General features: G+C 46.6%; 1 protein-coding gene across 3 annotated transcripts in view; it reads left to right on the forward strand.

Moving 5' to 3' along the window:
* The window catches only part of LOC146197272 (uncharacterized), a 296,134-nt gene extending 280,376 nt beyond the window's left edge, over positions 1-15,758 (forward strand). For all 3 annotated transcript variants that reach the window (XM_084599072.1, XM_084599070.1, XM_084599071.1), the window contains 3 exons: positions 5,749-5,915; positions 6,913-7,367; positions 13,909-15,758. In XM_084599072.1, coding sequence (XP_084455198.1) covers positions 5,749-5,915; positions 6,913-7,367; positions 13,909-14,152 — 866 coding nt within the window. In that variant the 3' untranslated portion in view covers positions 14,153-15,758. The remainder of the gene's footprint in view (positions 1-5,748; positions 5,916-6,912; positions 7,368-13,908) is intronic.
* Positions 15,759-17,809: the final 2,051 nt, after the last annotated feature.

Consider the following 17,809-nt stretch of genomic DNA (forward strand, 5'->3'; position numbering starts at 1 on the left):
ATTGCTGACATACTGAGTATATCAGGACGCTCCTAAAACGGATTTCTCATGTGTGTGCCTGGTACTGGTAACGCACGCGATAGCAGAAGGGAGAAACATTTAAGGTATCTTTGGTCGGTCATATGACTTTTCTGTCTCGCAATGTATGATTCAGCCGTAAAGAATACTAATCAGTTTAATTCTTCATCAGTCTCACTAACAGTCCTTCAATGCTCGATGTTATCGAGTGACGTCATTCTACATCTCCGTCGCTGATTGGTGAAGCGTTTAGAGCGCAATTTTTGATGTCGTATTTCTGTTTACCAAAAATATGATGCCATTTATACTGACAATGCTACAAAATTTTCTGAGCTCATTGAGGAATACTTGATTAAGAAATAATAGTCAGAGCATTCAAGGACTATACGAGTGCGTCAGTAAGGGTGTGCAAAAAAAAAGCAAAAAAAAAAAAAGACATTCGACACCTTGGGGGTCTGCACTTTGTCTCCTTTTTGTTGTCTTTTTTTTAATACATTCCCACCATGTGAATAACCCTGTGGTCTTCTCTTCCCTTCTCGAAAGTCCCCCGGCTGACAAAAAGTTGCAACGACGGTAAGACACGCGCCGATACCCGTTCGGTGTCGCTGTGCACTCCTGTCGCGCCGGTCGTTGTCTTCGCTCACGCAGTTGCATGAGTGCCCCCGTGTGACACGTTTGCAGTGTTGCGGTATGCTCACGCGCATGCGCGAAACTGCTCGTGAACTGCGAAAACCTAGAACGCTGCGCGAGGACGTTGACAACGGGGAGTTATGGAGCTAGCGGAAAATAGGTCGGAGAAGGCCGCACCAGTGGAAGAATAAATGACTTTCGCAGGTTAGTCTACGTGGCCTTTGGGGCATCGGCGAACCTACTATTACCAAGACACATCTTTCCGGCAACGTTCTTGTTTTTCGTAAGGACTGGGTGGCGGGCTGGGGTGCCTGTTGGCCTGACTGTTGTGTGAACGGCCCGACACACAGGCGGGTGCACACGCACGGTGCATCGTTTCGCGCTATCCAGACATGTCATAAAACGTTCGGCATAATCTGTGCACGAACCTGGTAGAGCTTTGTTCGGTTTTATTTAGATATTTTTAGACCAAATCGTAATAGCACAGCACTCTAGAAACGTTTCCAGGTATCATCCAAACTGTCCCGCAGACGTACAATGCACCTTGCTTCTGTTTGCCTTAGTGACGCCCCGAAGGCTTTATGCAGCGGTCGAATGAACTGCCAGCGTATCGGTAGGTGCCCGATAAAAGTCCTGCAGATAAAGACAATTAGCATAGTGCCTACCACGACCGCTACCGCGCACCGTTAGTGCGCATGCTCAGATTGCCCTGAGGGTCATAGATGGCGCCACATGCCCGTTGGCTGGCACCGCACCCGCCGAGTCGGAGCCAGTTGGGCCAGTTAACGCGTGCGCGCTGACGACGCGTGGCGCTTCCGCTTACCACAAGCCATCAGCAGCGCACGCGCTTATTGGCCCCGGCGAGCCGGGTGCTTCGACGTATGGCTAATTTTACGTATGGCGGGCCCGCTGAGCCATCTGGCGCCCTCTGGACGATTTGAGCATGTGTACTGACGGTGCGCGGTAGCGGTAAATGGTAGCGCTATGCTAAACGTGTACAATAAATGCTATTAAACGCTCACGCGCGGCCGCCATGGCACATGCGCAGATTCAGCCTCATAAAAGCGGAATATGGAAAGTATTAAGAAGCCAACCTTTCAATTTTATTATCATTTTACTGCATCGCCAGCCGTAACGAGGGGCAGTTGAGTTTACCGAGCGGGGACATTGGTCTACCTGGAAAATAATCATTGTGGTTAGCAACTGCGCGCTAAAAGATGCACCGCGCAAAGTGGCTTCCTGGCGGGTCCGTTGCGACTGCGTTCTACTGTGCATTGCACCAAACGCACGCTATCCTTGTTTTGAGCATGGCTGTGACTGTCATGGAATGCAGTATGTTTGACGGTGGTGGATATGGGAATGTCTTTCCTATTCTCTCGTTCAATTCTCTCCCTTTCGTTGTTTGTCTAGTCGCTGCGTTTTATTTGTTTATTATCGCCTACATGTATCGCCATGTGTTTTTCACACCAATCGTTTGTACCACGGCAAGGCAACGCGCGAATACACGATGTGAAAAGTGTCAGTGTTTGTAGTGTGTTTGTGCCATTTGGAAACAACATATGTTATCCGGGCAGGGGCATGTCGCCCAGTATTTGTTATCAGAGTGACCAGACCGATTAAAAATGTTTGCGAGAATTGCTGATGCGTTCGAAAACAGAATGACGATATATTCAAGATAGCCGACCAGGCCGCGAGAATGGCTCTGTTACCTATCGTGGATAGTAACTAACCAAATAATTGTCCATGCAGTGCAGTTGACGAGCGTTGTGTCGTACAGTTTATTGCGATTTTGTCTGTAGCTAATTGGCTTATGCTGTAATAACTTCATTTGCATTCTGTTCAAGTCTACAGCCTCCTGTATCATCTCAAGCATGCAGGAGGCGATGGCTTAAGTTAGCGAAAGTTCCTGCAAACCACCTTACCTATAGTACGAATGCGACGCGCTTATTTCATTGTACAGGGAGCGTAGTATGAGAAGAACATATGCTCTAAGTATTGAGACTTTCGTTACGAGACAATGATCATGCTTTTGCTTGAAAAGAAAAAAATGAATCGTGTTGGTAACTGCAGCCATGGCTGTAACGCATCGACAGACACTGGTCTTGCATTCTGTTGTGTTTCGATTTGGCAAAGAGATGTGCACGCCCACGTAGTAAAAGAAGTGAAATTCCCACCAGCATCACCTTCAGCAAATAAAAAATTCGTGGTTTCAAGTGTCGTGCGTCTTAAAAACAGTGACTAAATGCGTCGCTACGTAAAGTAGCGAAACAGTTAAGGCTATCAGAAAAATTCTGTCTGACCACAAGACATCATCAGCATGTGAATGACTCCTAGTCCTCTGTGACACTGAAGGGCCAGGTGAGAGTGCAGGGATTCTAGGAGTAAAGTTGTTTTTTTTTTTTTTTTTAATGTTAGTTCGTTCCTTCAACGCCAACCGTAGGGTGACGTGGCTTGGAGATATCTCAAGTAGCAGAGCTTTTGCGGCAGAGGAGCACACGTCAGAGACGGAACTTGCCAGCGGCAAATAAGTCTCGCGGACGAAGGAATTCGGTTGTTACAGGAAATTTATACAAAATTTATTTACAGGCAAGGATAAATTAACAAAAAAGGACAAAACATACCTATCTGTCTGGGGAGAGACTCCCGTCTTTGACAAAGCCGATGGTGCAGAGCACTGGACCTTAGAGCAGAAAGCTGAACTGTGACATCACACAACCCGTCGTCCAATCAGTGTCCGGCCATGTCACTTGGTAACTACCGCTATTTCCGGAGCCTTTAACGCTTTCGCGTTAAAACTACAAACACCGAATAACTTCTTCGCACTTGACAAGCACGTTGCCATAACACATAAATAACGGTAACCAACCATCAAATGCATGGTAGTCTTAACTGAGCGTTAGCAAGGACAAAACACCGAAACTTTGTTGTGTGGCTCGAGTCTGTCGAGGGACTGATCCGCAGGAGCAAAGATGAGGCATGGGCTCAGGAACAGCAAAGCATTAAGAGAAGCGTATTAACATTTTTGTACTCAAGAGAGGTACACGTCAGATCGAAGGAGACAGTAAAGGAAAAACACATCAACAATGGGGCCAGGCGCTCTTTTGCAAAGTTCAGTCCTTCATTCCCCATCATTTTTGACCAATGAACGCGCTTGTTCGTCGGCGCTGTCTTTGGGAAGAGTCGAAGAGGCTGATAGGTCCAGGCTCGTTGCTAGGGCGGAGGGGGGTCTTTTGAGTTAGTTTTTCACACACGAACACAGACCAGTGCGTGTAGTTTTCTTTAGCTTCCATTATTGCACGCCTGGAGGCAATCGCAGCTCGGGCAGGTGTCGGATGTTGCCAGGATCCAGACGAAGGGAGAGGGGACATGTGGTCTACCGCTTCCGTCGCGATGGCATTGTTCGCTTCGACATTGGATACCCGTCTCGAATGCCGTTCTGGTTGCGTTGTAGAGGAACGCGCAACTCACAATGGGTGCTACCGCCGCACCCAGGCCGCTGGCGCCACGACGTCGCCTCGGGATGACGGCACGGTACCGCTTGCTGGGGACGCTCCGGTTACTGGGTGGAGCTCCGCCGGCAAACAGCGAGCTCGAAAATCTGAACAGCGCCCTTCCGCGAACGCCGTCAGGAATGCCTGTCATCCGCCTTTCCGATGACGCGGAAGTGCGCACACTCGAGTTGCCTGCACCAAGCGCTGTGTTGTATTGCAACATAATCTCGCAATATAATCTTTGAATAAACTAACTACCATTTTACAGTCGCCCTGGTCTATTCTCGGAGTACGCAGAAGGTCAACTCGTCCCGCGGAGGACAGGTAGCTGACTCACGCGCTTGAAGGATATAGCGCAATTAAGCGTAGATTCATCGATCACGGATGCAATATTATAGGCACTCTCAGTTCGCCAGTTCTTTTGCGTGAATGTACCCTAAATCAGCTACAGTGGCGAAAGCATCGTATGCTTAGAAGCGTCGTACGAAATTTAACAAAGAACGTGTCCACTGCTTTCTGATTCCTCTATGTGAGCATTGTTACGCGCGTTTTATCAAATATACTTTCTTGCCACTGACACTGTCTTTGTTTGTTGGTACCCAGCAACTTCCTTCGTTTTATCATATCTCGATTTTTGAACGTCTCGAGGCGCCCTTAGTGTCCACCTCCATCTCTATCTTCAGGCTCGCTGTTCTGAACAAAACAGTTCAAATCGCGGCCGCTCTACTTATCCATGCCCCCCTGCCTTGTCAGATAAGCTTACGTCAAACAGAGGAATCGCTCCCGGAGACATGGAAGATACACCACCACACAAAATTTGGAGCATGAGCCGCGAAACGAGGGCGCTGATACGTCGACAGAGCGCGACACGGAACATCCATGGCCTTGTGCAGCGGTCGCAGCCATATGACCACAGCCCAGAAATCATTGGACGAGCTAAGTAAAACTGTTGTTCAACGCAGCAAGCAGGAGGATGATCGAGCTCAGTCGCCTTCAAATCTGCGATGATGCCGGTAAAATTCGAACCATAGCGTTAACTGTTAACCAATTCGCAATGCCTTCGAAGGTATTAGGGCGCCTCTGTACTGGAAAGCGGAAGAGTGTGAAACAAGACTCACCGCTGAGCCTTTCTCTGCGCGGGCAGCTGTGCAGTGTTGTGATATATCGCAGAGAGCAATATGTAGCAGTGCTCACCCGACCTATCAGGTATACATGAAGTCAGGCTGCGGGCGTCTTTAAGTTACATTCGCACAGTTACCTGCCAGGCTGTTCATGAACATCTGTCATGCTGTAAGGCGATGTAAGCATAGTGTTTTTTTTTTTTCCGATTGAGGGCTCAGCTTTTACCTTTATGCTGGAAGTGAATCTATTACCGAGTTACATCTGTATTCTGTGCAGCACTAAGGTTTCGCGTGCAAGAGTCAGCGCCGTTTACATATCGCTGTCATTTCTAGGCTGTCTTGCAGTGTCTCGCTATCGAAGCGTTACTGCCGCTGCGCAGTACTTTTGAACGGACTAATGGTGTTTTCTTTGTCATGCTAACTTTGAGGTATTGGAAATAAATAAATAAATAAATCCCTTTGTGGCCCGGCGCCCCCGCCTCTTCCAGCGGATCAAGTTCGCGCCGCGTCGCAGAGCGCCGAAGGGGGCGGGCCTGAGAAGCGTCGGCACACGGTGGGGGCAATGTTCTCGAGGTCCTTCCACCAGGACTCGGTCGAAGCCGAGGATCCAACCAAGCTCCTGGTGAAGGCACTCAACGAAAACCCCTACCACAAGGTCAGTGTCGCCTGCGTACATTGCTAATCTGGGCCTTTTTTTTTTTTTTTATGCCACAAGTGCATTAATTACCTTAGTCCTGGCTTCTCGCTGGACACTGGATGCTCCCACTGCTTTTGCGGTTTTTTTTTTGTTTTGTTTGTTCAGCCACTCACTCTTGCAAGGATGAAAAGCAAATCCTTGATAAATATTTTTCACTGTTAAAGGAATCAACCGAGCCTAAAACTTGCAATTCTCATGAAAGTGGTGGCTTCCTGCATCCATATTGCCATTCACGTCCGCTCGCACGCAAAAAATATGAGTGTGAGAGCCGACCTACGCTTTAATGCGATTCTTAAAGTGCAAACTCGATATATATGGTTACCGTCAGCCGTTGCAGGCAACCTCAAGCGCTGTTGTGCACTACTAATGTGCGCCCAGTACGTTCATGAGCAGCAGGTTCCAGATGCTGGAAGCAATTCAATAACTTAGTCAGTGGGCGCCCAAACAGAGGTGCAGTCTATGAAGAGAAACATATGTGGAAGCTGAAGCAACTAATAACAGACTGCGATGTTGAGGCTCCTACACCAATGCATAAACGGAATAGGAGCGGAGCGTGCAAATTTGTGTTATTTTTTCCTCGTGCAGCGTCTTTTCTGAATGAATTCGGTCCTTGCTTCTCTTCTGCCTCGGTGGAGCGACAAAAAGCCCACACTATATCACATCACGTGGGCCTGTCAAAAATAGACGTGGTCCCCAAAAATTCGAAACCCGAGTGCGGAGCAATGGGAGACTGCTATCCAGCGACCGCTCCGAAGACCAGCAAGGTATGGTACAGCGAGCTCAACGGGCGGCAGTGGCTAGCGGAGCCCTGGACTGAGGGCAACCGACCATTGGGTAGAAGAGACGAGGTCGACGGAGAAGACTCCTGGGGATGCAACAAGGAGACACCTCTGAAGACGCCCAAAAATAAAATAGCGCTAAATAATGTTTTTCCTTCCTTCCTTCCCTCGTGCAGTACCACCAACGCTACAACCCGAACCTTGTGGACGACGAGCACCAGGAGCTGGAGGCGCACTTGCGTGCGCGTCGCCGTCGCGCGCACCGCCTCACGCTGGCCACGATGGCAAGCGAGATGAGCTCGGCCGAGATGAGCGTCGAGGGCAGCCGTGGGAACCTGGCGCCGCCTTCGCCGGGAGCCACGGTGCTGAGTCCCGTGACGCTGACGCCGGGCGCCACCACCCCCGGTGGGGGCGGAGACGCTGCCTCCGTGGCGGCCACAGTCGCCGCCGCCGCCGCGCTGTCGGCAGGCGTCGAGCAGCTGGCCGACGGACGGCCCCTGAGCGCGGCCCAGTTCCGCCGCGCTTCCACCACGCTCCAGAAGAGCGCCTACACTTGGCTCAGCCTGGCGCACCGTAGACACTCCATCATGCGCCGGAACAAGGCCGGCTCCATAGACGGCCGATCGCTCAGGTGGGAGCTAAGGCCAACGCGAAAGAGTCGCGTTTTGTCCAAAATATGAGGAAATGGTTCGTTGGTCCATATTGCAGACCCTGGATGACGTCATCTGTTACAATGACGTCACCCTGTGAGCGCGAGTAGAAGGCTTCCACCAATGTGCTAATCTCGCGGCTCTCGCACGTCGACTATGCAAGTGACTCCTAGTTCACCAAAATAGTACGCGGCCACACGTTCGAGGCCGTAGCGACTCGAGCAATATGGCAACTCGGGGGTCGGAGACCCCCACCATTATTTAGAGGGGCCTGAGAGAAGCAAGCTGCCATCTTTTATTCTTGTCGGTCCGGCAGTTTCTCATTTAGTTTTAATAAGAGGGCATTAATATATTTTCTAAAACCCGAGGAGAAAAATCATTTCTGCCCTTTGTATATATGTGCAAAGCAGGCACCAGCCGCTTTCTTTCTTCCTCTTTATCTCCCTTTCCACTTGTTCTTGAAACACTGGAGGCCCCCCTTCGATGGCTTTCAACAGCAAACTGGTTTGCCTCGTTAGAAGATCGACAAATTTAATCGTAAGTATCGTAAGAACAGCTAGAAGCATTATGAAAGGGGAGCGCATGGCCTCCACACTTTCAAATGCCCTATCACCAACAGGTAAGAACCAGTGGTAAAGACACATCCAAAGTTGCTTTTGTAGCCTTGGTGCCACCCATTCTCGTCTTGTGTTGGTTGGTGGCAGCGCTTTGCAAAGCACAGAGGCCAAGCGCTCCCGTTCTAGCTGTACGTACCGGCCGGGCTCTCAGCGAGTTAAACGGCGATTGTTGCTGAAAGGTGTCTCTGAACGCAACCTAAAGGTAACATGCACTCACTGTAAACGGCGATTGTTGCTGAAAAAGGTCTCTGAACGTAACCTAAAGGTATACACTCACTGAAGGCAGGAAATAATTACGGTGAAGGCAATTGGAAAAAAAAAATATTTAGAAAAAAAGTTACAACACAGGAGTCGAACATATGTTCCAGTGGCATCAGTGCAGAGATGGGTGGTGTTAATCCATTGCGCCACAGAAACGTTTTTTTTATTGCATGGGAAAACTTCCGTAAAAAAAGGAAAAACTCCACTTACTTAAACTTGTCCATGTCTGAAGTTACCGGGCTGCTTAATACGAGCCTGCCATATCCCTAGCCCGACAATGCACCATCATCAAAACATCAAAATTCTCGGAGGCAAACACATGCATCTAGATACGGCGTCCAGTTTGGAGGTTCTTCACGTGCAGCATACACACTCCTCACCAAAGCACACTGCTCCCAAAACTCTGATTTGGACGATCTTGGTGGTTCTGCATGCCTGTCCATCATGCGGCTTTTCCAAAGACTGAACATCAACACAGATAGATCGTAAGGCACAATATTGTTTTTGTCAGGAAGCAAAAATCTAATTGTATATGGTGTAATTTCAAAGGACATTGAAATTGCGCCACAGAAACAACGGGAACAGTGACCTTTAAATGCGTTCTCATTCGTTTAGACAATATATCCATAATTTGTCGCCAGGTGACGCTGCTCAAAGGAATCACGTAGAAACACGCGCCAGAGCGTCGTCTGCTCGAGTGCTCCTGCGGGATATGGTTTGGTAATACGCACCCGGGCCACCCCAAAGTTCAACATGGCTCACCTGAAGATTGACGTTAGCCAAATTGGACCCAAACTGATGTTCTAATTATAACGAATCGTGTTTCGCCATGTGATGTTGCAGACCACTTACCATTCACGTAACCATTCTCTGATGTCATTAGTCCTTGCAATTCTTCCTATCACATCATAAAACCTTAGGTGGCTCCATGCTAAGGTCATCATTTTATCAGTACACTGTTACCTGCAGTTCAAGTTTGCTCATTCACTATAGTTACTTTTTACTAATGCGAGTTCGGTAATCAGATGTCACTATTTAGTCCTTTACTACCTCCATTTGAAGTACTGTTAATTTGATTAATTTAGAAGCATTTTGTACACATAATTTACTAATTATTATTTATTAATTAGTGTCTAATTAGATACTGACGTTTGTACTTTATTTTCTCTGGTTCAATACAGCTCATCTGATTACAGGTGGAGTATTTTTGGCCTTTTGCACTAACTGCACTGACTAATAATGGTCACTAGTTACTTCTTTATAATCTCCAGTTCCAGTACCTTTCGTTTGATTATATTTGGCACTCTTTAGTCATCAAAATTCGCAATTCTGCTACCACCATTTATGAAGATTTGCTAACTCAGCAAGTCTTCTAGCCAGTGCAAAAAATCGCTAAAATCGCCTGCATTCAAGTTGCGGATGGCTTACGGGCACATGGATGAAAAAGCATGCCGTGTGCAGCGTATAGTAGAGTGCCGGCGCGCAAGGAGGAAAGGGCCATGTAGAGGACAGTGTCGCTACTTTATATTATCTAGGGATTCTAGGTACTGCCCAGGCCCGGGCCACCAAAGTCAACATTGAAGTCATGGTCAGGTCATTGCTGAAACTGGTGATGGCTTATGCTTGGCTAACTGTTACAGCATCCTGTGCAACTGCTGATATGCTGATACTTCACAAGTAAGCAAAACAAGATTTACTTGTGATAGCAGCATCCAGATTCTTTTGCATTAAAAAGCGGACAGAAATGCTTTCCCACCCCGAGCAGAAAGCTCTCGCACACTGCATAATAGTATAGGTATCAACTTAAAGCCTTTGTAATCATGTTACAACTAAACAACATAGTTTGTAACTCAACACCCAATAATTCACGGCTGCATGTAGTATTTCAAGCAAATGTAACAATAGCAGTAGTAGTACAATGTGGCCTAGCTAGCACTCATCATTCCATTACTGCATGTGAGGGATACAGATATCAGAGGTCATTGGCTTCTAACATAATTCAGAATAGATGCGATCAAGCTCACATATTCACACGCTTGCTGTTTAAAGTATAAAGCAGAATGTGCAGTACTACTATAATAATTGGCTAAAATCCAATGTGCGAGGCAAGGAAGACTCGGCAAGAGATTCAACACACTGAGCCCAAGCCTATTTTTAATGTAACACACATTAAAGGGCCACTGTACAGGTATGGCCTCTTAAGCAAAGGAGCCCAATGCTTCGATCAGGTACTGGAGATAGTCTGTGCAAAATGCTGCAGCAATACACGCGCCGCAAAGCAGCAAAAATAGAAATCAAAGCTCTCTCATCCTCTCCTTCGGAAGCCAGCTTGCCCGTTCTCTACTCTGGCCTGTCAAGCCGCGAGGGTGACGTAAAGATCGCAATGACATCCATTGGTCTATCTCGCTGACTGACGGTTGAAGGATGGGCGTACGCAACTAACTGTGTCGGCCGCTCACTGCACTCTTTGCCCTCGCCCGTTTCGTTTTCACGCACACAGGGCACAACCATCACCACAACTCCGTTCTACCCGTTCTCCCCAAGACACTTCCCGCCGAACGCGGAGGAGGAAAGGGAATTTGCCTTGCGAAGGCTAGACGACCGGGCAGGAAAGTGAAAAACCTCTGAGAGGGAACAGAAGGAGAGGGAAATGCAAAAATCAGTCGATTGCGGTGGCTGTAACTGAGTTATTATTTACTATTTTCACTTTTTGCAGCCTTGCGTTCTGGGGGCGAAGCCTCACAGTCACCGGGGAAGAAAATATTTTTGACCGGAGGACAGTGGGCCTTAACACTGCTGTTGTGCAGAAAGAATGAGCAGTATCACGAGTGACAAAAATGTACCATTAAGGCGACGTGCCAAAGCCAGAAAAAATTAGATGTTTTACCACACAAACAATGCTGTTCCTTACTAGAACGAAGTCATTTCTGCCAATATTGTGAAGTCACTTTTCTCCACATTCTATTGAGCTCTCCTTCTGGCATCATGAGTCAGTTATTCCTGGTAGTGTGCATGCATCCGATGGAGGAAAAATGCTGTCTCTTTAAATGCTATATCCCACCATCTGGCAAGTGTGTGGGAATGGCTGGCACTCAAGCTGCCACCACATCTGCGCTATGCTATGTCCAGTGGTCTGTATGCAGGACCCCTACTTTTGGATTTTATTTTCTAGACTAAGTAAATCTAGGCAATATTTTTTTACCTTAATAACGCAAATACTAAAGTTATTGGATCAGTGGTAATGAGCGAGCTGATGTATGTGCCTCAGCCGCTCAGAACGTCAACATAAAAAAGTAAGCATACCGCAAGATGTCCTACAATTCGTACAACGAAAACTGAAAAAGAAATGGCAGGATTTATGGGACAAGGAAGTAAGCAACAAATTACACTTAGTGAAGCCAGTGATAGAGGAATGTAAATCATGTACTCACCAAGACCATTTTATCAAAGTAGTTTTATGTCTCCTCTGGATTGGTCACACTCATTTAACACACAACTTCATATTCACAAAACGAGATGTACCTACGTGTGAACTCTGCGGAGAAGTTGTCACCACTAACCACATTTTAATTACATGTACAAAACTTGAGCAACTAAGACGGAAACACTTCCCACATAAAGAACACACCCCACTGCACCCAAGCTTCCTTATAGGAGAAAAGTTACTAATTGATATTTCCCATGTTTTTTTCATTCCTTGAAGAAGCAAAGTTTTTAAACCAGCTGTAAAATCTGTTTCATTTCAAACCTTGCTCTTGGCACATGATAGTTGCAGTAAACGTCAGGTTCTTCTCGTTTCTGCAAATCTTCAGCACCTCTCCAAGGTGCTCCTCGATTCGGCAGGCGACGTGCAGTTCACACACCACCACACAATGAGACGTAGGACGACGAACTTGCAGTAACAAAACGAAAATTAACTTCATATAACAAGAACACGAAGCACAGGGTACAGAAAACTTATTCACACGAGACAGAGAGGCGACACACTTCACAAAAGAGACTGAGCGAAAAACTAACTGCAAACTGAGCGCATCGCTCTTTTAACGACTTCTCAGTCCTCAGTCGGGGCCTGCTACACTGTCTTCGTCGATGGCTAACCTCAGCACAAGAACCAGAACCGTCGATGGCTGCGCGGCGCGCTCTTAAATAGCCGGCGCAGAAGCTTCTAGGCGCAGAGGAGGAGTGGAAAACAGCTTAGCGCTGCCAAAGCTATGCCTCCCCCCCTTGGCCCTCTGGAGAGGTCTCGAATTTACTCGAACATGGTCAGCACTCGCGGCCCTTTGGCGCGAAGCGAGGAGGAGGGCCGGGACCGTGCGGGGGAATGCACGCGCGTGACTCCGCCCATGACGACGAGGATGGATGGATGGATGGATGGATGGATGGATGGATGGATGGACGGACGGACGGACGGACGGACGGATGGATGGATGGATTATAGGAGCGTCCCCTTTGAAACGGGGTGGTAGCAGTAGCTATCATGCTTATTTTTCTCCATATATCTTAATTATTGATTTCGAATGGTTTACTAAACCATCATTCTATTTGATAAATTTTTGTTCCTACATTACTAACATTATGTCACTTCTCTGCTTTTAAGCCACCAATCTTCCAGTCGTTGTTTGCTAGTTTCCACCGCCGGTTTATTCACCCGGCCACTGGTATCTCCAAACCCCAGAGCTTCAGGGCGAGGAGGCGTAGCGCGGTGGCCGAGATTACGTAATCGGTCGCGTCGCGTTCTCGCAGCTTGTAGAACATCCAATCGCCGTTTTCTGCAGCGCGCTCGCCGAAACATTAAAGAAAGGGCCGCGGCCTTACAGTTGCCTATGTGCCATAAAACACAACACCCATCTCAGCATAGCACTTCCATATCCATGCATTATCTGCATGTGTTATTGTACACTGACTAAACAATCATTCAGTGTAAGAGATCCTAATGAATGCAGAAAAGGCTTGAAGCAGGATGTCGTTAACATGTACAGTGCTTTATATGGTGTGATAGTAAGAGGTCCAAGACCAATGCCCGTGTTTTGGCCTTTCACTTCTGAAGCATACTTTTCGAGCTTAACCTCAAATTAGGCCGTGCCAAGATTAAAACAGCACTCTGGGATAAGCACCACATGTTTACTTTTCTGTCCCTGATTTCAGCTTTGTGAGCCAGAAAATGTACTCTGTAAGAAGACGCATTTGTGGGTAGAAATCTGGTTCAATCTAACTTTTTTAGAAATCTATTCACGTATGTAGAACGAAGGGATGGGGGTGGGGATAAGGGGTAAAAATCGTTTAAGAGCAAACAAATGCGTTCTGTACGCTGTCCTTTGAAGTTATGTCTCTTGTCACATTTGTTGTCGTCGAGTGTTACGCAGGAATACGGTTCTGAAAATGAGTTTACTTATAGCCCCTGAAAATATTTTCTGGAGCTTATTACGCACTTGTATTGAAATTCTTTACAGGTAGGATGGTATATGCTGAACTCAGTTGTACGTGGGCTGAAAAGTACTGAATTTGTGCACAAGTATGCTTCTGCATTAAGGGAACTGGCAAACTGCTTGTATTTCCTTCTTCTCCTAACCTAACCTTTTCTCCTCACTCGTTGCTGAATAAACTGGCAACCACAGTCGATCCTGTACTCTCTCCCAAAACGCAGGCAAAGTCTCAAGCTGGAGAGGCAGAGCGCAGTGACGGAAGATGTGTCAGATGACAACGCCGACCACGCCAAGAGCGAGTCGAGCTCGACGCAAGCGCACTCTCGCGAGGGGAGCCAGTCATTGCAGCTGTCCATAGGGCAGCAGCCGCCTGATGTGCGTGAGCCCGAAGTCGACCCTCCCCCGGCGACTGCCCGCGAGAATGGCAAATCGCCAGATGAAAAGACTAAGGAGACTTCCTTCTAGTGCACACGGCCTTGGGCTGACAAGCCCTCACGTGGACTCCTTTGCAATCTTCTGGCCATCGCAGGACTCTCGCCTTCTGTTTTATCGAGAATCTTTTTCCGCTCTCATGGACATTTGCTCGAGTCTTCTTTTAGTCAGAAGTTGCCGCCTGTTCTTGAAGCATTGAAGCATTTGAACGGGTCAATCTTGTTGAAGCTTAGCTGGCTGGGCCAGTTCCTTCAGACGTATAAGGTAATGCAGTGAAAGGATTTGGCAGTGGCTGCACCTGGGTGATCTGGAGCTCAGGCTGCACTTTATATTGTATGCAGGTTTGTAAGACATTGATATCAGCTGATATGAACCACCCCTGGACTGCCATCAGCTTTGTGCTAGCCAGGAGCTAATGTGGTGACAGTGCTCAGGTGTAAGGAGTTAGCATGGTGTCACATGTAAATGAAGGTATGGCCCGTTCACTGTTTATCAAGATGTCGTGTTTGCATTTCTTCTTTTTTCTTCTTCAAGGCGGTATTTTTAATGTCCATATTTCCAGAAATTGGAATCATAAGACTGTGCGCTCATCATCAACTGTTTCATTTTTCCTCTCAGTGTTTTCATCTCCCTTCCTCACAGAGAGGTCCGTCACTAGGCCTGCAAAAACATGCACCCCAGGTGCTGCGCTACACAATCCGCATGACGTGAAGTTAGACTGCACCTGAGAATAAAACAACGAAAAAGCGTAAAAAGAAAGAAAAAGGTTAAACATGATGGATATTTCAGCTGGTACATGTGTAAGGCAAGGGCCGAAAGCCTGTGCCACTGAGTTGGATGGACACTGTAGACGCTCGAGTACTTCATTCTGGCTTCCAGCTAACTGCACCACTGAAGTGGAAACTTGGCTCTGCCCCAGAGCACAGAGCTGTCACATAGGTTTACGACTGCCCCTCCCAAGCAAGCTGAGAGGAGCAGTCCCCACTTCAGTTTGTTACAAACTTTGGCGAGCCTTTTCCTCGAGAGAGCGAGTACAGAAGCCCGGCTTCTGAAGCGGAAGACTAGGACCACTATGCGTGCGACAATATGCCTTGTCATCTGAGAACATGCGTGGCGCACGTTTGAACCCGAACTGAAATTGCGCACAGAACGCGTTGTCTGCCGTAGTTCAATCAAACTTTTTAATAGGAGCTAGCAGAGAATCTATAGGCTAGCTTAAATTTTTCCAAATCTAGGAAGAATGTATTTATCAAGCTAGGCTATATATAGGCATTCAGGAGCAGCCTGTGGTCCAACACAGAGGAAGAGGATATCTATACATATAATGAATACCACCAGCAATACCCCAGGAGCCCCGCATTTCTGTTTGCGCAAATTAATAGGTTCCCAGGCGAATCCGTGTTGGTGTTGCCCACCTCTTGTATGCCCACAGTCAAATCCTGTATAATCCCAATGCACACACACATGCACACATTTACACAGACTGTGTAACATTCCAAGTCAACTTTAACCCAGGTGGAACCAGCTGCGTAGTGTGCGTTTGTGCGTGAGCATGCTTACATATGCTTGTCACTTTTCAATTTTAAGTGTTGGTTTGTTATGTAAATAAAATCATTAAAGTTTTCTATATACACCAAGATGTTTCCTGCTTGTATGCCACTACAAAAGCCTGCAGAAACATCAGTGTAAGGTATTGAATGTGATGAAAACACCAGGAGGAATATCAAAGCATGCATAGTTGCAGGACTCTTCCTATGGATTGGATGCAAAAAATTGCAATGAACAGGCTCGAACTGGTACTAACTATATCTGTATTCATCTGTGAAGAAAACGATGGCAGCTACACCAGTTTTCTCTACCTTTATCATTTTGTAGCTGAAACATTTGTAAGTATGAAGCCTAATTTGTCAGAATGGCCATTATAATTATCAGAGCAAAGGCATACGGTCATACCGGAGACTGGAAAATTATGTGAACCAGAATGATCACTAAATAAATGTACCTACCTCTAAAATTGCACCACCCCCCCTCCCCCCCCAACACACACACATTTTTATTTTTTTGCTATGACAGCATTTCGCTGTGTTGCATGGCCTTTTCTCATTGGACAAATGTAGTGAGCAAGTGCTATCCACTTTTTGTCTGTAATATTGAATTGCTACCCTACATTTTATTCACACTATAAATATCTGGACTGAAAGCAAACATTTAGTCAAAGTATAGATCTAGCTTATTGATTCCGGCTTGGATAACAGTGTTAAACTGCTCTGAATGCGAGACATATGCCTTCAAGTAGACAACTATGAAGGTGAAGTTGCCTGTTTTGAAATGTTATAGGCCATACCAATCAATGGCTCGAGTCACAAAAATGCAAGTGCAGTGTAGAAGGTATATATTTATTTTAATTCGTTATATAATATAACACAAGCCATACCAGCTGCCGCCACTTCAGTGCGTGCATACCTGTTACACTAAACGCATCTAGACTGTAATGAGGCACCAATTAGAGTATAATTGTATTTTTTTTAATGTGTACATGCACACACGTGTAAAAACAAACACTCTTGAACTTTGTTTATACGACAACGAAGGGGCCTCGCCATTTCATTGTAGGCCTAGTTGACCTGGGGTGCTAGTGCTGCACTTCAAGGGGCTTCCAATCGTCGTTTAGACTAATGATAACATGACTGATGTTCAGACTGCTGCCAATGTGTTGTCGAACCTCAGACACATGCACCAAGTGTCCTAATGTTGCTGAATATGAATACACGAGTTAGTCAGCCTTGCCAAAACAAAAGTTTCTTCCTAGAAAATAAATCATGGAGGAATGACGTTGAGGATAAGGTGAAAACACCTATTCTGATTCTATTCAGCTGAGTATACTGATGAAAATAAAAAGTTAGGGTGGGCTAAATTGAGCCTTGGACCCTTGGGTTGCAAGTCAGACTTATGCTACTCCTTGTCCATTGAGGCATGTTCGTTCGTCTTGGCTGGTTAATGGGAAATCATGTGTTTTGAACTAAATAAACAAAAATGGAAAAAGAGAAGTGCCTGTGCTGGCAAAATGATGTGCAAATAAGACTCCAGTCTGCTAGAGAGACTCATTAGCATATCCTTAAGGCAGAACTTAAGTGTACCTTCGTGAATTCTTTATCCCCTTTTTTGTGGATCCTATGCCTTTGCTCAAGTACATAGGTTACAACAGTGCCATTACATAAATTCACCTCAAGGCAGCATTTTTTTTTAAGCGTAAGCTAGACCAATGACTATCACAGCTTTGAGCATGGTTGCCTTCCAGCGCCTTCGTTTTCCAGCATGTGAAACCAGTGGGAAGTCAATATTGTTAAGCGCGCACTCATGACCATGTCATGAAAACGAAAGCTAAGCTACATGCTGCACCTGAGAGGCCAGATGAACCTGCACTGGGCAGTGAGCAAATTCAAAATAAGAAAATTTGAATGAGCTTGGCAATAGTGCCAAGGCATGCGCAGGCTGTGTGCACCATATTGAGCAATATCAACCAGTGAGCCACAAGCTCCAATTTCTGCAAATATAGGTGCAGAATCAAAAATTTATTAGACAAAGCCGGCACTAATGGACTATCTAAAAAACATTCTCTAAACAGGTCCCTCACGGAGCAAGAAAATAATGTGCGTGCTTCACGTACTGCTCAACAGAGGGGACTTGCAT

This window comes from Amblyomma maculatum, chromosome 3 (assembly GCF_055883805.1).
Source record: "Amblyomma maculatum isolate TAMU_Amacu chromosome 3, ASM5588380v1, whole genome shotgun sequence".
Lineage (NCBI taxonomy): Eukaryota > Metazoa > Arthropoda > Arachnida > Ixodida > Ixodidae > Amblyomma > Amblyomma maculatum.